Source organism: Gnatocerus cornutus, chromosome 3 (genome assembly GCF_029298725.1).
Source record: "Gnatocerus cornutus isolate USDA-ARS CGAHR chromosome 3, icGnaCorn1.1, whole genome shotgun sequence".
NCBI lineage: Eukaryota > Metazoa > Arthropoda > Insecta > Coleoptera > Tenebrionidae > Gnatocerus > Gnatocerus cornutus.
In genome coordinates, this window is record NC_142235.1 from 15,154,863 (window position 1) to 15,178,392 (window position 23,530).

General features: G+C 37.2%; 6 protein-coding genes across 10 annotated transcripts; 4 read left to right on the forward strand and 2 right to left on the reverse strand.

Annotated features, from left to right (window-relative positions):
- The first annotated feature begins 296 nt into the window (after positions 1-296).
- On the forward strand, positions 297-1,389 carry LOC148177357 (protein takeout-like). The gene is made up of 4 exons (XM_088032326.1): positions 297-441; positions 494-734; positions 782-921; positions 969-1,389. Exons 1-4 carry the CDS (start codon positions 372-374, stop codon positions 1,295-1,297), a joined length of 780 nt encoding a protein of 259 aa, XP_087888452.1. The 5' UTR covers positions 297-371; the 3' UTR covers positions 1,298-1,389.
- Positions 1,390-3,815: 2,426 nt separating this feature from the next.
- Positions 3,816-4,520, forward strand: LOC148177358 (mitochondrial import inner membrane translocase subunit tim16-B-like). The gene is made up of 2 exons (XM_088032335.1): positions 3,816-4,279; positions 4,351-4,520. The coding sequence occupies exons 1-2, from the start codon at positions 3,903-3,905 to the stop codon at positions 4,367-4,369; spliced, it is 396 nt and encodes a 131-aa protein (XP_087888461.1). The 5' UTR covers positions 3,816-3,902; the 3' UTR covers positions 4,370-4,520.
- LOC148177359 (uncharacterized) lies at positions 4,287-4,873 on the reverse strand. Its single transcript, XM_088032333.1, has 3 exons — positions 4,790-4,873; positions 4,517-4,737; positions 4,287-4,469 (listed from the first exon to the last, which is right to left on the reverse strand). Exons 1-3 carry the CDS (start codon positions 4,850-4,852, stop codon positions 4,334-4,336), a joined length of 420 nt encoding a protein of 139 aa, XP_087888459.1. The 5' UTR covers positions 4,853-4,873; the 3' UTR covers positions 4,287-4,333.
- A 1,436-nt stretch (positions 4,874-6,309) lies between these two features.
- LOC148177360 (uncharacterized) lies at positions 6,310-13,549 on the forward strand. Of its 2 annotated transcripts, none has more exons than XM_088032315.1 (6): positions 6,310-6,439; positions 6,486-6,643; positions 6,689-7,371; positions 9,340-9,691; positions 13,197-13,403; positions 13,448-13,549. In XM_088032315.1, exons 1-6 carry the CDS (start codon positions 6,310-6,312, stop codon positions 13,547-13,549), a joined length of 1,632 nt encoding a protein of 543 aa, XP_087888441.1. The 2 variants fall into 2 exon arrangements, with proteins under 2 accessions (XP_087888441.1, XP_087888440.1); XM_088032314.1 differs by having other exon boundaries at positions 6,689-7,364; positions 9,342-9,691.
- Positions 13,550-13,658: 109 nt separating this feature from the next.
- On the forward strand, positions 13,659-15,040 carry LOC148177361 (zinc finger protein 711-like). The gene is made up of 3 exons (XM_088032322.1): positions 13,659-13,879; positions 13,923-14,194; positions 14,241-15,040. Exons 1-3 carry the CDS (start codon positions 13,748-13,750, stop codon positions 14,785-14,787), a joined length of 951 nt encoding a protein of 316 aa, XP_087888448.1. The 5' UTR covers positions 13,659-13,747; the 3' UTR covers positions 14,788-15,040.
- Positions 15,041-16,488: 1,448 nt separating this feature from the next.
- LOC148177362 (uncharacterized) lies at positions 16,489-23,429 on the reverse strand. 4 transcript variants are annotated; one of them, XM_088032394.1, is made up of 6 exons: positions 23,004-23,429; positions 18,682-18,836; positions 17,605-18,314; positions 17,301-17,560; positions 16,966-17,254; positions 16,489-16,919 (listed from the first exon to the last, which is right to left on the reverse strand). In XM_088032394.1, exons 1-6 carry the CDS (start codon positions 23,397-23,399, stop codon positions 16,549-16,551), a joined length of 2,181 nt encoding a protein of 726 aa, XP_087888520.1. In that variant the 5' UTR covers positions 23,400-23,429; the 3' UTR covers positions 16,489-16,548. The 4 variants fall into 4 exon arrangements, with proteins under 4 accessions (XP_087888520.1, XP_087888522.1, XP_087888521.1 ...); XM_088032396.1 differs by lacking the exon at positions 23,004-23,429 and adding an exon at positions 22,308-22,508; XM_088032395.1 differs by lacking the exon at positions 23,004-23,429 and adding an exon at positions 21,774-22,251.
- Positions 23,430-23,530: the final 101 nt, after the last annotated feature.

The window sequence follows — 23,530 nt, forward strand, 5'->3', positions numbered from 1 at the left end:
AAAAATTTTATGTGGTTGCTGTGTCATTTTTAAAGCACTTTTGAGCTTTTTATAGACCTTGAAATTATTTATAATATACACTTTACTAATTAATTTAATTAGACAAATAAAACATTCCGCAAATTACAAACAACTTAACGACTATATTTTATAATTAATTATTGTAAGTGTAAAGTACTTATTACTGTTTTTTTTTTAAACAATATTCATCACTAGTAAGAAATACTATAATTAAGGATATTAATTATACTATAAACTGTCTTATTTATTGTATATTTAGATTTCTTCCGACAAGTTTTACGCACACTGGCTACGTCTATTGGCATATTTAACCAAATCAAAATATTCCGAAGTTTAGATAGTAAAACAGAATGAGCAGGGAAAGATTCATCCCTTGGCTACTCGCGTTATTTCTGCTTGGTACAAACGGAGCAAAACTACGTAAGTAAAAAAAATAAAAATGATTTTACTAGATAACTACAATAAAAAACAGCTTCCAATTTCCAAAAATGCAATTACCAAGATGCGAATTTCCACACATGTCTGGCCAAAGCTGTGGAGTTTGGAGCTTCTCTTCTTTCAAAGCCCATTCCATCAGTGGGTTTACCAAACTTGGAACCTTTGGAAATCAGTTCATTTTCCATAGCAGCGGGAAGTGGTCCTGTGGGAGTCCAACAAAATTTCCACAACGCGAAAATGTACGGACTGAGAAACATCAAGATTCAAAAAGCCGAGTGAGTACGTACGAAATTTAAAACCGGAAAAATTTGATGTGTCATAGGATGAATTTAACGCCGGGAAACTTATCAGTGAACTTCACTTCTGAGTTTTCGAAACTGGAAATTTTAGCCGACTATCAATTAAGCGGAAAAGTTTTGATGTTACCCATTCAAGGACGAGGGAAGGCCGTTCTTTTGCTAAGTACGTAACTCTTCAATTTCCGGTTTTTAGCAACGTGACTGTTTTAGAGAATTTAACTTCAGTGGAGTATTTTCCTTTGGTAACAATTCACAAAAAAAATAAAACGTATATTCAAGTGAGCCCGAAGGGAAAAGTGACGCTTCCCAAATTGGATCTACTTCACGTACACTTTGAGAATCTTTTCAATGGAAATAGGGAACTGGGGGAAACGCTCAATTTGGTTATAAATGAAAATTGGGTTTCAATTTTTGATGACGTAAGAAGTGGTTACGAAAAGCTTTTTACTGAGATAATCGTCAATATTTTCGACAGTTTTTATGACCGAGTGCCAGTTTTTGAAACGATAGATAATTTCGATCCAAAAATTTTAACTTAAGTGGTTTTAAGATCGTTTTTAAATCTGGTACACGTGTTTGAGTTTTACTGAAAATATTTGTAATGTACTAAAAAATAAAGTTTGCATATTTATTTTGGTATTATTTCAGTGGCTGCCAAAATAAAGTCTTGGACTATATTTTTTCGAATATTGAGCTGAGTAAAGGCTTTCAAAGTAGGCATAATGATTGATTATTGTAGGCTAAACAATGCCTTTAAGCAAGGTTACTAAAATTAACAGGTTTGCTACAAAGTTTTGAGCCAATAGGAGCAGGCCTTTTGAACTGGCGCGAATACGTCATCGGAAAGCTCTTTTAAATTCCAATTGATTTTTTTATTGCTATTATTATTTAAAACAGCAATATTTAACACTATGATGCTTCTACAAGAACTTTGTTAAACAACATTGGCTATCAACAATGTTTTTACACCCCAAACCAATTGAAAGAACTATTGTGACGTCATTTATGGTCACACGTCCCTAGCAACCAAAAGAGGGTGGAGTTTCAGCCTTAGTAACGAGCAAACCTGCTTAATTTAGGAACCTTGGCCTTTAAGGCTGTTCTACCCCTCAACTAAAATTCGTGTTTTGAAAAATATGCAACCCAACATTCTAACCATTTGACACATGCCAATCATCCATAAGGGTGAAAATCGTCTGTAAAATTAGCATATTTTCTACCACAGTTCAGCAATAAACCAGGCAGATGAATTTGCCTTGCTTTGGAGTTTGTTTCGAACGTTTTCCCGATTTCGAAATATTATGTCCCTCGAAAATAATAAATAAATAATAAAGAGAAATAATAAATGATGGCATCATCTAATAAACTTTATATTTCAAGTAAAAAATGTTTCGTTAAAAATGTGTACCATCACAATTTTATTTTCAAAATTAATTTTGAATGTGTTATGTAATCCAAACACAGTACATACCCAAAGGACATCCTTACCTCAAAACCTTCACAATTTTTAACATAAGTAGTTAAAAAAAAAACATAGAAAAGAGATTCTTTTTCTATTTTACTTATGATTTTAATGTATGTATGGTTATCAATATTTAAAATACACATAAAAATACTAAAATTAAAAAAAAATGTATGCAAATCATAACTTGTTTGGCCGCCAACTTTGATACAATTTTTTTACACTTTATTACAAAATTCGATTTTTTTACAATAATTTTAAATTGATTGTATTTGACAATGTACAGACTTTTATTTTGGAAACAAAAATGTTTAAAACTTACAAAGTCATAAAATTTTACTTTTAAAACTAATATAAAATTTGGTGGTGACTTGCGGTTACCGGCATATGTTTTATCAAAAGGTGGGCTACCTTTAGAACATAACAGTTTTTTGGCTACTAAAACTTTGTCACGCAGTGTTTTAATTGATAATAAATTTAAATAAATAAGATTTAGATATTAGTTCATCTTGTCATTTCTTGTGCTTCAACGAATCCACGGGTATTTAAACACTCGATCACGATTTTTTTTCGATAAATCGCTTATGCCAAAGGTATTTTTACCATGGCAACATAGAAGGTGGTGGGCGGTGGGGTCTTAATAATGTAAAAATTAGGTGTAGAAGTTGTTTTTAATGGCGGAAAATGCAAGATTGTAGAAAAAATATTGTGTGTATTTCGAGCGCAAATTCAAATTGCCGTTTTCGAGAGGTTGCCGCGTAACTTTAGACTTTGTGTCTCTTTCAATCGACAATGTAAATTTTTACGCTCTTAATACACAAATAGCTATTAAAATTTGTGTAGTTGTACTTTTGCCATCAGCTACTTATATTAACGTGAGTTTCAAAATTATGAAAGGTATCCATAGATCTGGAAGGATTCTAAGTAATACTGGTGTATTAAATTTTAACACTAATTTGTTTTTACTTTTTATACGTGGACGTCAAAAAACTATACATTTATACGCATCACGAAAAATTAAAAAATAACATATCTTGACATAACTAAATATTTCAAAAATTGAGAACAAATGTCCACCTCAATGAATGTTTTCATCATTTTGGAAAATTTTTTGTCTTATCTCGGTTATTTTTTGAGTTAAAAAATTATGGTTTCAAAATTTTGGTTCAGAATTGTTGTTCAGAAAACAAAAGAAATGATATTGATGCATGGCTACAGATCTACAGATAGACTACTTACGCAGTGGTTGGCTTATTTTCTCTTAATTTTGAATGCATTTTTTAACTACAAAACACGTTTACATTGTAAGCACAGATTAACCTTTGTAGGTTAAAAATTAGAGTATGTAGTGATAACGATCTATTAGTAGCAATTTTGGCTTACAACGTCATTTAAGGACTGTGCCACTTTAAATTGGTCGTCACTGTATAAAAAAAAAAACTCAAAAATATAAAAAAAACACATAAAAATCGTAACGTTATCGCCATTACAGAACCCTGTAATAATTAAAAAAAAAAAAAAACAAAAAACGCAAAAGGGTAGGACTCAGCCCCCAACAGCACCCCCATACATCAAAACTCTTCCTTTTGCCCTCTCGGCTACTATTACATCTCCCCCCACCTTTTGACATTCCACTGACATTTGTAGGTTAGGTCGTGTTTTTCCGCTCTTGCTCCCAAAAAATGGCAAGATACATAGCCCAAATTATAATAGCCGGTTCCCAGGTGATCGGACGGGCGTTTGCAAGAGCCCTAAAACAAGAATACGAAGCGTCACAGCAAGCAGCTCAGAGGTTAGGACAGACAAAAACACGCAGTGAACGCATCGCCAATCAAAAAATGGGGCTATCACTCGACGAAGCCAAGCAGATACTTAACATAACGAATTTATCGAAGGAAGAAGTAGATAGGAAGTATGAGACGTTGTTTAAAGCCAACGAGAAGGCATCGTTTTACCTTCAGTCAAAAGTAGTAAGAGCCAAAGAACGCATAGATTTAGAATTGAAGAGTGAAAAACCGGAAGAAAGTCCGGGGAAGAGCGGGGAAAGTAGTAATAAAACGTGAGAGTAGTTGTTATTTAGCTAATTAAAATTGTTAACTAATTTTCGTTTTATTTATTGTTTTACAACAGACGTGCCGTCTTGGACTAGCGGCAGTTTGTGAGTGCCGTCGCAAAAAGGGCGATTATTCGTTTGTTTGCAGTTGCACAACCAGTACTCTTTACTTTCTTCTACTTTAAAGGCAATTGGTCTAAAAATAAAAGGTCACTTTCACATACCCACATGACTATCACATACTTTTGAGTTATTTTAAGTTGCTGATGCTTATGAGTTCCATCACAGAAGGGCTGAGTGTGGCTGTACCCGCAGAGACACCACGAGTACCTTTTCCCAGCTTCTAAGGGCATTCGAAAGGGCTTCTTATCATAAACAATTCCATTTTCTTGTTGCACGTGAGCCGAAGTAACATTTTTGAGCGCATTCTCAGGGATTTCGGTAGATTTCGAGCTGAAAAAGACCTGCAAAACCAAACTGTGATCATGGACATAACCTCAAAATCATCTCATTCACGGTTCTGGAGATTCTGAAGCAGCTGAGAGGGATTTTATTCACACCTTTCGTAATCAACATCATTTTGCGGGTTTTTGCCTCTAATTACTCCAAAATATTGTAAATTCAAGTTGTCTTAACCTCATTTAATTGACGTTTGATAGGGCTTGGGTAGTGACATCTATAAAAAATGTCACACAAGCTTTGTTCAGCAAGGAGAAGATCTCTGTAATTTCGCTAAATGCATTTTTTGCTAAATGTAAATTTTGAAGAGTCTAATAAAAAGTTGACACTTTTAGTATCAGAGTCGTTCAAATATTTACCTCTACAAAAGTAACACGTAAAGCAGACAACTAACAATACAGTTGCCAATTGTATGTACAAGTTACAGTCGAATTTCGATTAGTCGTCTATAGTCCGTTTTTTTTTAAATCACTAACATTCTAATTTTTCTCTACTTTACAACCGGCAACGTTGTATAGAAAAATTTTTGGTCAAAACACAAATGTCAAATTAGTGACATTTTTGAAAATTACGCAGTTTTTTTGTTAAAAGCGTCTCTTTGACAGCGTGTTTAATTGCAAATGCCGTTTTGCCTGAAATTGCCTGAAACGCCGTTTTGTGTACCAAATCGTCAATTAAACAACTAATCTGTTTGGTTTTATCACAAAAAAGTCACCATCGACTACGTTGCCGGTCGTAAAATGGTGGCTATTATTACATATTTCCACAGACGCAATGTTAACACGTCTGTCTTTGACGAGAACTACTGCACAACTGTCCTCCCGACTGACTATAGTTCGTACAGTGAGGTTTGAATGACAGAAAAGTCACTAAATCTACGCAATAAAAAGTGTACCATACGCGCGAAATTTAAAATAACAAAATAACCCTAGTTACTGACAACCTGTCAACCCATTTCGCGTAGGAATTTAGTGTTTTTAGTGTATTTTTTAGCATAATTTGCTGCCAACCTATATGTCAACTGTCGAAATCTCCCAATCTCTCACCGGATATACTATAAATAAATACGATTACGTGATAAACAAACACTTTTTGCGTTTTTCCCAAAAAATTGATTGTAGCAGATAAAGGGCTGGACGAGAGCCGCTAATGATTGGCACCTCGACCAACTAAATTAATAAGATTACGTGATTACCTGACTGTTTTTTTCGTTTCGCACATTTGTTTGAATTTTTGCGCGAAAATAATAACAACAATGTGGCTGTGTAAAAATACAACTCTCGAAGAAATTCCAACTTGTAAAACGACAAATCGAAGTTCGACTGTAACTTGTATAATAAACAACTGTATTGTTGGTTGCCTGTTTCACATAATAATAAAAAAAAGCATAACTTATGTAACTACTACACAGAGGTCGCCACCATCGACCAATCCCAACAAGCGCATATAAAGTTTCTTCCCCTTAAGTTTGACGTTTTTAATCGTGGCTAAAGCTCCGCATCCGGTCAGCTAACCCCAGTGCCGCCGTTAATGTAAGTTGTGTTGCCTAGCATCAGCTTTTTGTGACATTTCTCAAAATGACAACCAAGTCAATCCTGCAAATTTTCGAGCAATACGAGAGATCCCGCCTCAACTTTGTCAAAGCAATAGCTGAGCTGGCTCTAAGGCCCCAAAACATCCCCACGATGAACGAGGGGAGAATTCTAGGTAACTCTCGGGACTCGTCTCCTTCGTTTAACTCCCGAAATTCCAGAACTCCTGGAGCCTCTGTTGACCGACGTCTGCAAGCAAATCCAGCACTGCGCAACTATAGCTCTCGGTCGGATTATGCAGGGCGACGTCACAATGGCGAGGAAAGTCTGCGAATCGGCGCTTCTTCCCTTATTGCTTTCGAATATGCCCCAAGAGAATGTAAAATTTCTGTTAAAATAACTTCAACTGACTTTAATTCTGTAGAAACACAAGAAAAACGCGATTCTTTTTGTGTTGAGATCGGTCTGTAAGCACGAAGCGAGTCTGGCGGAGTTTGTGGTCAACTCCGGGGGCCTCGAGCCGGTCATTCAGTGCCTGGAGGACTTCGAGTACTCCGTCCAAGAATCGGCGGCGTGGGTCATCGGGTACATCGCTCGCCACAACGAAATGTTGGCTCGGAAATGCGCCGACGCTGGCACCATCCCTCTGCTCATTGTTTGTCTTCAGAGCCCCCACGTCACGCTCAAGCAGATTTCAGCGAGTGCTCTCTGCGACATCGCTAAACACTCTTTAGAGTTGGCACAGAACGTGGTGGACGCAGGAGCAGTGCCGTACCTCGCCAAAAATCTCAACAACTTGGATGAGAAGCTGAAGAGACAAGTCCTTGCGGCGTTGAGCGCCTGTGCTAAACACTCTTCAGATCTCGCGGAAGTGGTAATAGAAGCGGAGGTCTTTCCCTCTGTTTTTATGCACATGGGACATGCGTGCCCCCAAGTGCGTAAAAACGCCGCCGCGTTAACGAGAGACATTGTGAGACACTCATTAGAGCTCACCCAACTGGTGGTCAACACCGGAGGAATCGGTGCTTTAATGGAGTTGTTAACTGAAGACAAAGGCGACGTTAGGATTCCTTGTATCACCGCTTTGGGGTACATTTCAGGTACGCTAAAAAATATTTGGAAATAAAGTTTCAGAACATACAGACAAATGTACCTACAATGTACAAGGTGTTTATAAATGTTTCTAGCATCAAAGATAGCCTTGAAATTCCTGTCATGCATTACTTTGCCGCTTTGTTTTCATAGTGAATATAACTATCCTGAAAATGACTTATAATGTCACTTACGCCAATGACGTTTCAGTTACGGTTTTGTGTCCAAGTTTATGATTTTTTGTTTTTTTTTCAAAACTTACTTTGCTTCATGGTTGAGGTTAACTACAAATGTCAGTTGAAAAATCTAAACCCACATTTGTAATAAACGGCAAATTTATGTGACATTTCATAGCCACCCTTGATGCTAGAAACATTTATAAACACCTTGTAGTAGATTACTCAACGTGTGAAATTGAGTTTTGTTTTAATCTAAATGTGGACTTGAAATAATAAAGTTGACGAATAATTAAAATTTAGATTATTTTAAAAATGCAGTATGAATTTTTTCAAATTTCGCTTAAATTTAATAAAACTATAATTGTCAATTTTGACATGTCAAATCACTTGCTATCATTGTTTTGTAATTTTTTCACTTACTAGTTAGTAGAAACATAAGTCAATTAGTAAAAAAAATGAAGAAAATTTGAGTTTTTTAGGTCTCAAACAATAACAGAAAAAGTGTATTTTTATGTCAAAATTGAAAAAACAACAATTTATAGCTAGAGAAAAATAATTCAAAAAATTATACACCCGGTTTACAGAAGCAAAATCCTTAATTTAGATCAAAGATTTTTACGAAATCAAATAATGTTATTGAGGTTTTTACACCTGAAAAACTAAAACTCGAGAAAATGTGTAAATTGATGCTTCAAAAATTATAAATGCTAGTTGGTAGTAAGTAGTATCCATGATGTAAACAGCTTAGCAAAATCAAGAAATTGCGAAAAGACGGATTTAACAACACTAGTATTGTTGCCAAAGTTTTAACAGCACTAGGGTTGTTAAATGTGCCTTTATACAATCTTCTGCTAAAGTGATACTGTTACTCTAACAATTTAGAATGAAATGAAATACAAGATGTTTATAAATGTTTCTAGCATGAAGGATGGCTTTGGAATTCCTGTCATGCACTATTTTGCCGCTTTGCTTTCATAGTGAATATAGCTATCTTGAAAATTATTTATAATGTCACTTACATCAACGACGTTTCAGTTATGGTTTTGTGTCCAAGTTTATGATTTTCAGGTTTTAAACCACAACTAGAAACTTACTTTGCTCCATGATTGAGGTCAACTACAAATGTCAGTTGAAAAATCTAAAATCACATTTGTAATAAGTGGCAAATTTCTTTGACATTTCCTAGCCACTCTTGATGCTACAAACATTTATAAACACCTTGTATTTAACATTATGTTAAAGTGACATAAGTAAGTTGCAAGTTTAGTTTAATTAAATTACTGTGTTAAACCGGCCTTAACTTAGTTACTTATTATTGATCAAAATAAAAAATTGATTGTTCTAAAATTTACTTTTTTAGCATCAAAAGTGAATTGTATGAAGAAAAATGAACGTTAGAATAATCAATTATTTTAAAAAATAAATTAGAAATTAAAAATTACACCTTTAATTAAAATTAATATTTAATTCCATCAAATGTCAGCAATGAAACTCAAACGCGAGATTAATTTAATTGCAATCAACTTATGGTGGGAACGAGGTCATTGATTAAGAATACATACAAACATTGATTCAAAATGTCTTTCATTGTTTTCAAACCATGTTGTTTAGTCGACTCAATCTTAGTAAGTTGTAAATAAAATTTGGTTGTCTGACGCACCCCTGTACAAAGACTGACCGCTCAGATCTCAAGCAAACCAACCCAAATGTTCTAGGGGTAAAATCTATTGTTGGGTGCATATTCTGTTCATGATGCATTATTTTTAGACGCAAATGTACAGTGCTACCAACTGACATGTTTTTAAGGCCACTCGGAGCAGCTGGCGATGTCGGTGGTCGGCTGCAAGGCCGTGGTGGTCCTCGGGCAGATCCTCAACGAATGCAAGGACGAAAACGTATTGGCAGTGACGGCGTGGACGTTGGGACAGATCGGGAAACATAGTGCAGAGCACGCGAAGGCATTGGCGTCCGCGAATTTGTTCCCTCGTTTGATTCAGCTGTTCGCCAATGACCACTCGTCGGAGGACTTGAAGTATAAGTGCAAATTCGCTTTGAAGATGTGTCTTCAGAAGTGTTTATTGATCTCTGCTTTGGAGCCTTTGTTGTATGATTCGCCGCCGAGTATTCTCAAGTATGTCCTGGGGCAGTATAGTAAGGTAAGATAAGAGGAGTTCTCTAAATAAATTTTATTCAGAAACCTCAACAGCGTTGTTACATGTTGCTTACCACAAGCAAGGTTACGATTTTGGCAGTATAAAATGACACTTAAGTGACTTATATGGATAAGGTGTATATCACTCGAATAACAGGTCCATATAAAATTGTGGTGATTGCAATAACTGGATAATTTCCAAAGGCATGATTAATATAAACACACACTATCTAACAAGGTTTTACAATGTAAACTTTCTAAAGAATCGTCCGTCTAGTGGTGATCAGTGAAGGCACTTTTTTTAGACAAACACTCACATTTAAGCCGAAAACCGTGCTAAAACCAAAAAACGAGAACTAAAAGAGGACGCAGGACGGCCTAAGCACTTAGCTCTAACACCAAAGCATTATTCACTTTCCCCGTCTTGTTTTATAACGTTATAGTTCGACTTTTTCGTCTTCAGCATCCTCAAAAACGAACCAAGAGCGAAAATCGAGCGCCGGTGTCTCTGAAAAATTTCCGAGTAGAGCGTCTCTCGGAGCACTTTTCTGTCGATATCCCTCGTCTTGACTTGCGAGGGAACTGGGGGTACCTTGCAGTCCATTTTACGACACCCTGTATATTATCACAGATTTTCCCAAGAGCTCTTAAGGCGATTAAGTAATCGACGCCATCCTCTTCCTCACCACTTCCTTCAGAACATCATAGTAGGCCCCGAAGAACTCGTCGTACACCTCTCCGTAGTCCGCGCCACCACTCACCCTCTTCCTCGCATGGCCAGTGGCGCCCGTCAACCCGATTAGAAGCCTCTCAAAATCCTCCACTTGAACGGTTTCCCTGATTTTCCTCACCTGTCGAGTGACGACATCCTGGCACAGCGGCGTGCACTTCTTCAGCTCGATCGTCTGCTTCTTACTCTTCTCTTCGACTTCTTCGAAACTCCTCACCGACGCCGGAGTCGAGATCTTGATGCGATGTTGTTTCTTATGAAGCACTCGCTTCGACGGCGTCGCTATTTCTATCTTCTCGCCTTTTAATGATAGGCTGTTGTTTATGTAGAATTTCGCGGAATTCGTGGACGTCGACGATTTCGATCTCATCGTTCGCGCGACATTTTTGTTTGTTTTGTCGGATCGTGCGGCGACGGCGTCGGCGGTGGCGGCGATGCTGGGGGCGGCGTACACAAACGTTGAGAATCAATATTGGCCGCGTCGGCTCTCTCCCTCTACCTCGAGTGTCTTGCGATTCATTATTAAACAGATGATCCCCCTCTCCGGTGGAAATACGCCGTGGTCGACGAGACGGAAATAGACACGAAATTTTGACCCGAGGCAAAAAGACCACATACAAACACACGCGGGAAATGGTGGATGCGCCGGGCGACCTTTCATCCCCCCAGTTCTGGATTTTTTAGCGGTGCTGCCGTTTTATTGACATTTTATAATAACGCAATGAATCAATAAAGGTTTGTGCATTTTTGATGAGGTGTTACCCTTCCACTTCCGATTTCTGACGGTAATTTATTTTTTGTTTAATGTTGTCGCGGCAGCGTTTCGATTTTCCCATGGGAACAAAGAACACGAAAATCGGTTTTATAATGTAATCTGATTGGAAATGGATTTTCAATTAGGATAAGCAAAAAAGCGACGTGGTTAATCTCTCTGTTAGTCGAAATTTAGATTACATGTGGCATACGGAATGATTCTAATTTAATGTAGTCGAGGGTGAAATGAACCGAGTACGCCACTGGGAGATAACTGTTGCTTGAATTAAAAAAATATATTGTGTGATTCATTAAATTTCCATCGCGGTTGGTTTTGAGAAAAGATTTCATGTCGTAACCAACACCATCGCAACAGATATTTAAAATATTTGACAGTTTTTCGAGCAAAAAGTCGACATACGTTTGAAATGCATGCTTATGATTTTTTTTGTTTCTTTTTTCTTGCTTTGTTAGATTTTCCATTTTGTTTTCAAATTTTTAGCAATTTGTTTTTTCAGATTCTTAAAGTCTTTGTTCATGTTTTTTTTATTTTTACAGGTTTGTTTGTTGTGGTTCTTTAGGCTCTGTTTTAAACTTCTACACTTGGTTAGCTTCCTGATTTCTCCTGTTTCTAAATTTTATACTAATTTTATTTTTAATTATATTTTTTGTTTCATATTTCTTTTCATTCATAATTTCTTTTTTCCGCTCTTTTTTCTCCATCAGTAATCTTTTGGCTTTTTCTCAGTTTTGCATCTTCCGTTTTCTAATTTCAAAGAACAGAAAATAAATGAACAGATAATAAAGACAAACGTTAAAAAAATCCATTCGTAGTTAGCTTTGACCAAAAACTTTATGTCGTAACCAACACCATTTACGGCAGTTTTGACGAATGAAAACCAAATATTTGAAAGTTCTGTAGTTTTTCGAGCAAGAAACCGACGTACGTTTAAAATGTGTAGCCTACCGTGAATGAAAGTTTAATGTAGGTATCATTGACTTTTGTTCTTGTTTTGTTGTTTTCTTAGAATTTTCTTTTCATTTCAAAACGTGTAGCGACCCGTTTTTTTTAGATTCGTATGTCTTCGTTCATATTTGTTTAGTTTTCTTGTTTTGTGTTATTATTTATATTCTTCTCTACTTACTTTTTTTCTCAACATTTTAAAAACACGAACAAATAAATTTCCATTCGAAGTTGGTTTTGTTAAAAAAAATAACAAAACGAAAAAATGAGATTTTGACAGTTTTTCGAGCAAGAAATCCCATTCGTTCGAAATGTATGGCCTGCCTAGACAACTTTTATGTAATAATCACATTTTTGTTTCTTATTTTTGCTTTCTTAAATTCTCTATTTTGTTTCCGGATTTTTAGCAACTCGTTTTTTTTAAATTCTCATATCCTCGTTCATATTTTTTTATTCTTTAGGTCCTTTTCTCCTTTTTTGCTTTCTTTTCTCAATATTTTGAAGACACTTGCTTTGTTTTCAAGTTTTCAATTTTTTGATTTTTTGTTTTCTCAACTTTTATTTAATTTTATTTTTAATTATTTTTTTAAATTTTTGATTAATTGTCTTATTTATTATTATTATTTATTTATTTCATATTTTTTTACATTTAAAAATAACTTCTTTTTTTCTCACTTTTTTCGCAGTATTCTTTTTGGTTCTTTTAAATCTTTGGTATCTTTTGTTTCCCAATTTATTCATTAAATAAGCAAATAACAGAAAAAAACGAACAATCAAGCCAAGCACTAAAAAACAAAAAAAATTGTATGATTAATTAAATTTCCATTCACTTTAAGCTTTGACTAAAAAAATAATGTTGCATCTTCCACCATCGCCTCAGTTTTGACAAATGAAAACCAAACATGTATTTGAAAGATTTGACAGTTTTCCGAGCAAGAAATATTGCAAGGCCTACCTAAATTATAATTTGCCACTTTTAATTTTTTGTTTTTACGTTTTTGCATCAAAATTTAAAAAAAATGAACCTACAAAAATTAGGAGTTCACTTTCCTTTGTCTGCAGATTTTGCCCCACGACCCCAAAGCCCGCAGACTCTTCGTCACAACAGGCGGCCTCAAAACCATGCAATACATCGAAGCCCAACCCGGAACTACGCTGATGGAATACATCACCATCATAAATTCCTGCTTCCCAGAGGAAATCGTTCGCTACTATTCCCCAGGATACCCCGAAACTCTCTTGGACAAAGTCGAACAATACGCTCCACAAGTAAATCGTAAATTTATAAATTTTAAATTAATTTTTGTTTCCAGATGTTGACAGTGTTGGAGGAGCCTGAAATGAGACCCGATGAAACTCAAATGTCGACGGTCCACTCCAGCCCCAGCGAAGATCTCGAGAATTTACTAGTATAAACAATTTGAATAAAATAAAAAAAATGTCAGTACGCCTCTGGGTTTTGACTGGGGTGTGGGACACTCGTCCAACCTCGAATTTACCTCCACGTGACTTCAACTCGCGTTGTCATTGGTTGCTAGTTGCACCAGTGTCTCAAACCCTGAAAAATAACACTGACACTGACGTTTAACATAACCTCAATTGTATGGCTTAAAATGTCCACAATTTGCCGGGCTTGTCTCCAAACCGTCGACAAGGCCGCTTTTTACTACATCGACACGTTTGATAACGCCGACGTGTCAAATGCCATCCCCAAAGACGTCCTGCTTCTCTGCGTCCCAGAATTGGTAAGTGCAAGGGGGCTGCCATCCAGAACTCACGTTTTTCCAGGACTTGTACATTTCGGAGCACCCCGGGATCTGCAGCGAGTGTCTCACGATGTTCGAAGCATTCCACAATTTCAAGAACCGCTGTCTTGAATCCGAAGAGAAAATTCTGGGGTACTTGAAGAAGAACAACATCAATTCCCACGGTAAAGTCAATTTAGCATGCGTCTTGTACGACGTCAGCGAGCACATGCTGTACGCCCCCGAGCCTGAGAATGACAAAGCACTCCAACAAATCGCGGAAAACGGTGAAGTTGAACTGACGAAAGTTGCGAGGTGGGTGCCCCCATGTTGAGTTGTCTTTTTGTACTTGCATTTGTAGCTCCGACGAGCTCCCAAAGCCTGAAGAAGTCCTCCTACTGTCTTGTAACGACTGCTCGTTTGTTACAATGGACAGTACCAAACTAGCTAATCATAAGTGTGTGTTTGTATCGTCTGAAAAGTACAAGTGCCCCCATTGCGAATATGCCACTGGTCGGCGCTACCGCCTCAGTTACCACGTTAACGCTAAACACACCAAATCGCTGTGGTACAATTGCCCCCAGTGCGACTACAAGACCACAGATTCCAGTTCTCTAAGGAGGCACATTAAAGTGGTCCATGCTGTACACGATGTCTCGCAAGTTTTAACTTGTAATGAGTGCGAGTTTCGTACAATATCGCAGTTGGCGTTCCAGAGACACAAAGTGTCGAAACATGGCCCTCTGTGGCACGTTTGTAAAGTTTGTAATTACCAAACCAGAGACAAGAGCAATTTCCGGAAACATGGCTACATTCACGGGGATAAACCCCGGAAGTGCACGCAGTGCACCTATCAATGTGTTTCCCCCTATCAGCTAGAGAGGCATTTCAAAAAGAGCCATGTTTGAGGCCTTGAAATTTGAAATGGGTTGGCAACTCTGACTGTCACAAAAATGCAAGGCCGGCTTGATTAATTCAGGGGATAGCACACTAGAATTTCGGTTCCCTGTATCGTGTTAGGCTCGCTTATTGCTGTAGACTTTTGGTTACTTTTTGTGATGAAATGTATTTATTATCCAAATCGTTAAAATTCAGTGTTTGAAGTTATAAGAATCTATATTTAGCCCAATAAACTCGCATTTATCCACAACGAAGAAAAAATGTTGTACACAACACATCTACAGGGTGTACACGAATAAAGTGCAAAGATTTTAACCCCAATATCAAACAAAGCAGTTTGACATAATAGCCAAATTTCGGGTTTCAAAACGTCACCGTTTCCGAGAAAAAAATGATGAAAGTTTTCTGCAGAAATGAGTGCGCGCCACTGCAGAGTCTAAGTTCAAGTTCACAGTCAGTTCAGGCCATCTTAGGAATAAAAACGGTAATAAACAAGTGGCAAAAATGTCTTTATCGGAGTTCCAGTCAGTTTAACATTAATCGTGGTAGAGAAATGTGGGTTTTACAGTGCCAAATTGTTCAATTTTGGATTATTTTGAGTTAGATTTTTTTATTTTTTGTCAGTGGTTTTTTCAGAAGTGTTGTGATTAACCTAAAGTTTTAAAAACTGTTTTCTTATGGGTTAAACTGAATTGGATTGTCCAATGGAGGGCATCTGAACATTTTTCGTAATTATTTCAAGTAACTTTTTCATTATTTCGTTTCTAATTTAAAATTTCAGTTTGATCCACAAAGCGAATCGGAAAAAATCATCTTCCAAACCAAACAAAATAAATGTCGGCCCTTTTAAGGGCCCAAATTATTTCAAACAAATTAACTTTTCGCAATATGCACTTTTAAAAATGATGTTTTTAAAACCATTAATTAAGTGAAAGTTAAACAAGTATGATAAGAGCGAGCGAAATAGATATTTACATAACAAGTGCGGAAGGTGACCGATTTCGCACGAGTGTGAAAGTTGATGCACGAGGCGCCAGCTGAGTGCAGATATTACACGAGTGCAAGAAAGACACTTTCCGACTAGTTCTGTACACTATTTTTCCTACGACCTTCTATCATCAGGAAGAAACCATAAGTTTTGACAATAGTTCATTTCTCATCTAGTCTAAATGTTATTTTTCTACGACCTCATATAAAAGTGACATATTCCTCATAGTTAGATGGTTGATGTTTTCGTACATTCATTTACGAAAGTAAAAGTCACTAGTGTGACTGTGTAGACCTGTCAAAATTGTCTTGTCAGATACGACCTAATCAACTAATTTAAAAAAAAAAAAATCAAGAGTTGCATTTGTATTTCAAAATAACTGTCAATTTTGACAGCTCTGTGCGGATATATTCATATCTCACTAGTGACTTTTACTTTCAGAAATGGATGTACGAAAACATCAACTTTCGGAGTGGAAAATACCACTTTCATATGGGGTCGTAGGAAAACGTTTTTTGTTCGGTTTGCGCAGTCTTTGGGAAACAGTTGCTGAATTCGGTGCCATAAGCGTCGAATAACGGGTAACCCGAGGGGGTTTTGCCCCATTCGAATTTTGTTTTTTTTTGCAGAATCGTTATCTACAGCGGTGTCCGACATTGGGGTTAAAATCTTTGCACTTTATTCTGGTACACCTGTATAGGGTACTCATTAAAACCCGCAATCCAGTCATCTTTCTATTATAATCTCGCATAAATAACAGTAACAAAACACTATCGCAATACTACAATTTCGTGACGTCATCGTGGATTCCGCTATTATTGTGAATATCTTCAGGTACGTTGTCATATGTGCTCCAATGTTTCCTCTTGTGGGCGCCACCCACATTCGACGCTTGCGTTTGATTCAGATTCATGAAAATTTCAAACAACTGCGAATACTTCGGCCTATTGGTTATGTATCTTTCTGGACTGACCCCTGCCATGAGTGTCGTCATCCAGATGTCGGACAACACCCCTTGCGACATTTTGTTCTTCTGTCCGTGTTGTACGACTTCGTACAGGTGGTCGAAAATGAGGAAAATAACGTCGTTCCGAGGAAGCTTGTTAACCATCGCACGAACTTCTTCACTTAATTTACTAGCATCTAAATTATCTGAAACAGAACCTGAAGATGGTTGGGGTGAAAGTACGAAACTTACCACAGATTTCTAAATAACGATAAAAAAATTCGTTAGGAACGATCGCGGTGCGTATGGACGCCACGAATTTCTTGAGAACACAGCAGAGGTCGTGGATGTCGTGTTTGGAGTTAAAATCAGTCATTGATTGCTTTTCTAAAGATTTCATGAGTTTGTCGATTTTAGGGGTGGAACCGGATTTTCGGTAGATCCCCTCGACTTCGATGTGGCCTTCGATGATCTCCGTGAGTTTTCGGATCGCCTCGTAGATAAAATCGGGCTTTCGGGCGGTTTCGACGGGGGGCGGGACCTGCACACACCAATAAAATTCGAACAAAGCCGCCTGGGATACTCACTGTTGTACTGTAGTAATTAAGTAGGCCTACTGTGATTTTCGTGAATTCTTGAGTTTGGACGACGATATCGCCTCCGTTGTCTGATAGAGGGATCATTGAAGGACCCCAACAAACCGCGATGTTGTGGAAGTCCATTTTGTTCTGTTCTTTGTACTCGCAGACCTTGAGGAGGTGCTTGATGATGAAGAGAAACGTGCACCGGTTTGGAGGCGGTAGCCGTTCGACGATCTCTCGGATCTGCTCAGTGTTTGAAGATTCGACTACAAGAAATGTTAGTTTGGGCTTAAATACACTCAAAACTCACTTATAACTTTCCGGAGCTCTTGTTCCGTCTGGTGACTAATCAGAGGTTCTTTGAGCTCCCGGAAGAACAACTTCAGAGTCCCCGTCAAGACGTCGACGTCGTTCCGGTGTTGCTCTAACACCTCCCACTTCCCCAAGTTGATCTCACACCGTATATTCTGCAAAACTGCTAAATTTGCAGACGCCCTGTATATCCCAACACTGACAATATTCTTCGGCTCTTCGATCAACTTGACGAGCTTCGTCACGACTTCCGGCACCGGATGCTCAGCGTCGCACAACTCCTCCAAAGTGTTACCGAAAATAGGCTCGTTCTTAATTATGCCTTTGGACTCCAGAATGTCTCTACTGGCCCTCTTCTTCAGGAGCTTTCGTAATTGCCAGAAGGGACCCGCGGTCTTCATCGCGGAAGGAGTTGAATGGTACGACTTTTCGTGTTCGATGAAGAATTTCGCGTCTTTTTGGCTGTCGAAATAGAGGCGGTATACAGTTTTGTTGGTATCCATGATTTCCACTTCCTTTTTTGCAATGGGTTTGGTGCCTTTTTTCAGAACTACGTTGGGCCAAATGGGTTTGATTTTACCGGTTTCATCGACGTCTTCTAACGTGTTGCCGCAAATTCGTAAGTGGTGCTTTTTGAAAACTTTTATGCAGGCGTCGCCGCCTACTTCGACGCGCGTGACGCCTTTTAGTTCCAGGGGCTCCTTCTTCCTGTAAAATCAAAATGGCATTGAAATTCGAAATCTGTTGGCAACTCTGTCTATTGACAGACGGCACAAGGTTACCAACCCTTTTTAAATCCTACAGCCTACTATACAGTATACAAAGAAGAGACGACGAGTTTAGTATACAGAGTGTGTTATAAAAATCCTGACCTATACGAGCTTCGATCCGATGGAAATTCTGCTAATCTTGCAAAATTTGAGCCACATCCTCTTGAATATAGATAGTGAAACCTTGTAAGAAATGATAAGACACCGGAAACTGGTGGAGTTCAATGTTAAAAGTGGTGCCAACAAAACAATTGTGGTTTAGTAACCTCTATTTTTACTGCGAATTTCTTACCCTAAGTACTTACGTGGTACTGAGCGATGCGTAGGTCTTAGGCCTCTCGCCCCTGACGCTCCGGTTGTGCCTCAACGGCACCTCTTCTTCTTCCGGTGAAGGAAACGTCCCCGGTTTGGTAACACTCTCCACTGGCTTCGTCCCATTTTCAAAGTCCTTGATCAAATCCTGCAATTTACGCAAATCGAATTATCACGAAATGCAAACAGATATTTTGAAGGTTACAACATCTCATATCTAATTACTCTTCGGGTACTGTACCTGCAATTGTCTTTGCTCAATTTCCGGTAAACACTCTAAAGAAATCGTTTTTCTCGTCATTTTTAATTACAGTTATTAGTAAATGAACACATGACTGGGTCAAAACACGAAGAGGAAGAAAAGAAAGGTATGTTACGTTGATGTAAACATGCGCGTTGTGATAAGACTGATAAAAATGTGGAGGCATGTGTTATGTCGCCCCACTCTATTTGTTTATTTGATAAATTTGACAAGCTTTATTGGTAATTGCAATTAGCGTTAAAAAAGCGCCAAGTGAGGATGTCATTTAAATGTTTATTGCTTGATTGGGGAGACGGAAAAAGGGGAACCTGTCACACAGTCGCGCCATTTACCGTTTTTAGGAGGCTTTGAATTTTTCGGATGTTTTAGTAGGCATGGATTTTTATGTTGGTAATTCGGATATTTCAGAACTGTCATGAATCAAACTGTCACACAGAGCATTTATTGTGAGATCATTTCACTAATCAAAAGTAAAGCATCGGAAACAGTTGAAAAAAATGCTTTAATAAGGCTCTTAAAGCACTGAAATAGAAAAACACAATTATTTGATTACACAAATTTTGGAAGGTCATCCTAATTGTTTTTAAACGAAGTTATTCACCTAATCCCCATGTTTACAGTTAATTAAGACAGAAGCAATTTTTAATTTGTGCTAATTAATTTATTATTCATGGCATGTTAAACATTTTTGTAAATATTTATTTTAATATTTTTTTGAAAAAATGAAAATTCCTAAATAATCGAAAAAAAATCACAAGTAACTGCTGAACTATGTCAACACAATTGTAAATTTAGCGCCTTCTAGATTGAAAATAAAATTCTTCTGAAATGCTAGTCGTTACCAGCAGGCATTGGTAATTCTGTCATTACGTAACTTCTCGACAGTTTTGACAGTCAACAATGCCTTCTTCATTGATAATATCAGGCAAGCATTTAAAATAATAATCTGAATCAGATAGCCCATGACTTTCCATCAGATTTTTAATCAATTGTTTGTTATCTCATCGTTGAAATGCAGCGAAATATCATTCAAAGTGTTATTTTCAATTGTTTGTTCAGTGTTGCCAAATTATGAAATAATTTGAAACAGAACGGTCAATTAAGAAAAAATAAAACTCAAAAAGGCGTTGGTATAATTCTGTCAAACAATGATCACGTTCTGTCAATTTACCTATTAGTGAATTTGAACTGTCAAATAAAAGAGCTGTCAATGTATTTGTTCTAAGTTCCAAAGCCTTCTACCGCGTGAGCATAATTAATCTGCCAAGCTATGACTTTCAATAAGATTTTGAATCAATTATATTTGCTAGCATATACGAAATGTCATTCAAATACAGCGAAATATCGTTTAAAGTGTCATTTTAAATTGTTTTTTCAGTGTTACCAAATTATCATACAATTGAAGTGAATCTGTCAATTAAGAAAAAACACAACTCCATAAGTAGGCGTTGGTAATTCTGTAATTTCTTGACTTATGACAGTTTTGATGTTAATACGCGTTGGATAAAACGTCAAAAACAACAACGTCCTGCCAATTTATTAGTGAATTTGAAGTGTCAAATAAACAACTGTTATTAATGCACTTTTTCTAAGTTCCAAAGCCTTCTTATATTCATAAAACAATGAGAGCATTTAAAGAAATAGGTAATCAGACAGGTGATGACTTTCAACGAGATTTCGAATCAATTATTTGTTGTCATATATGAAGCGTCATTTAAATACAGCGAAACTTAATACCCTGTGTCATTTTCAATTGTTTTTTCAGAATTACCAAACTGCGGAACAATTCAAACAAATCTGCCTATTAAGAAAAAATTTACAGCAGGCGTTCGTAATTCTGTCATTATTTGGCCTTTTTTTTTTTGACTTTGGTGTTCAATACGCATTGGAGAAAACGTCAATAATAATCACGTTCTGTAAATTTTTTAGTGAATTTGAACTGTCAAATAAAAAAAGCTGTCAATGTTCTTGTCCTAAGTTCCAAAGCCTTCTACTTTGATAATACCGTGTGTGCATAATTAATCGGACAGGCCATGACTCAATGAATTTTTACATCAATTATTTAACATATACGAACTCATTCAAAATGTCATTTTCAATTGTTTTTTCAGTCTGACCAAATTATAAAATAATTTAAGCGAATCTGTCAATTAAAAAAATTAAATCTCACAAAAGTAGACGTTGGTAGTTCTATTATTTGGTTCCTGTCAGTTTTGATGTCCAGTAAGCGTTGGATATAATGTCAACAATAACAATATGTTCTGTCAATTTATTTTAGTGAATTTAAACTGTTAAATAAATGGAATTTTTAACAGATTTTCAGATCCATGCTCTCCTAATAACGGCAGATAATTATCAATTGGAACCTAAAATTGTCAAATCGGCAGGTTTACCAACACACTTTGTAATTTCATATCGTTTTTAATGAGAGTGAAACCTCGCAATAAGCTTCATAGCTTTGACAGCTCGATGTCAAATAGAAGATTTACCAATTGTTGGATTACCAACAATTTTTCGATATGGTAATTTCCCTTAATAGCATAATTTCCCATGACTCGCGTGGCCTTATTCCCCCACCCGACCCTATCTCAAATAAACTTGAAAACAGCCAAGAAAACAGGAGCAGAGGCCACCGATAACAGAATCACACCTCTAAAGTAAATACAGTAAATATTAGTAAGAAAAAAAAATTCCTCAAACTCGCGCTCTCACTGTACATTCCTCTATGAATAACTCTTCCTGTTGATAATTGCACCGGATGGGCAGCGCTTTATTTGTGATTATGACAACATTATTTCGTCCTTGAGCGGTCTAAAAAGCTACCTCAGTCTCCAAAAAGTGTTCTTCTTCTCCACAGTACGAATACCTCAAGTGTTTCTTCCACATCACGACATCTTCAGGGAGATCCTCCGGGTCCAAGCACTCATAAACCACCGGTAAAATCCGGAGATTTTCCGTGGAGTCATTGAAAGCGACGGACACTCGACACACTTGCCCGAAATTTAGGGGTAGTACCACTTCACTGCTGCATTCCCACAGGTTTTCATAAGAAGCTTTCACACTTTCGGGGCGCATTTCTCGGACGAACACTTCATCGTAATATTGAATGTCGTACCGCAAATTTTTCACCCATTCTATAACGCAGCGATTCAACATTGTCATTTTCGTCTTGTTGACCACATCCGACGATAAAACAACGTCGATTGACGTTTCTTAGTTAAAAGAGCAAATAATGAGCTCATTGATAAGACGCGACGCTCCCAATTACGAAATTATTACTCATTCGACCACATTTTACTCCTCCCGGTTTAAATTGCTTCAATTAAATGTTAAGAGCTGCGTTAAAAACTCACTTACGTCATCGTTTGAGCTGAGGTTGATGTACCAATCTGACTTGCTTTTCGTCAAGGGGAAATTGGGGTAGTTTCGGGTAGAGAGGTCATCGTCAGAGCAAGAATCACAGCGAACGGTTTCAATAGGCGGTTTTGACGACTTTTTCTTCGATTTCTCAAAATTTGGTTTCAACATGGTCGCGTTACGCATTGGACTGATAATTGATTAGATAAATCGAACGGTCTTTATCACAGACCGATAAGTTTGTTTAGATTTTGGCTATTTTTTGCCTAATTTGGTCATTTGGGAATATACAGGTGGACCGAAAATATACCCTCCTGTCCTTCTATTGGTCAACAAAACTATTAGTCACGTGGATAGAATTTGGTCATGAGTTTGACATTTCATTGGCTGTTGCGAATAAAACAACAGTTAACCTCAAACTGTCAATCAGGACTACCAACACACTTTTAACTTCCGGCGCCACTTCCATTACTTTGTATGTGTAAGATAAGAAACGTAAATAGTTCTTTTAATACTATTCCAGTTTTCCTTAACCCGCTAGATCCGAAAGCGCAGACAAAAAAAACAGAATCTCTTTCCACATTCCGTCCTAATTAATCTTTTTTTTTAATCTTCAGACCGATAAGATAACCAAAAAAGGTAAAACAAATACTTTAGAGTGTTAACATTCCGTTTCGGACTCAAATTTTGACTTACTTGAAACTGTTGAACGTCCACCGTCTTATACCTGGCCCTCAAGTTCGGGAAAAATTTAGACCTCGACCTCCGCAACGGAGTATTTTCCTCAAAACCAACGCGTTTCGAAAATTCCACTTCATCGAAAGACACTGATTGTCGTTTCTTCAGTTTTGATTTCCGTGGTTGTGGTTTTGGTGTTTCTTCTTCGTTGTGTTTGGATCTTTGGCGCTGGAAAAGTTCGTTTTTCTCGATTTCGACTGCTATAGGGATATAGTCCATGGAAACGGACTTTTCTTTCGTCAGATTTTTCCGACGGAGACGAGGCGTCGGCCGCATTGGAACCGCCGTTTTGAGTTCATCGGAACTACCGTATTTTTTAAGGGAGAAACTTTTCACGCGGCGGATAATCGACATTTTCACGAGATATTTTCTTGACTGACGTGAGATATGTTTATTTCCTGATAAGAGTCTTATCTTAGATGAGTAACGGGTTTAAAATTTGCCGCGTAGGAAAACGATAAAAGTTACTAGTTTCGTGGGTGGTA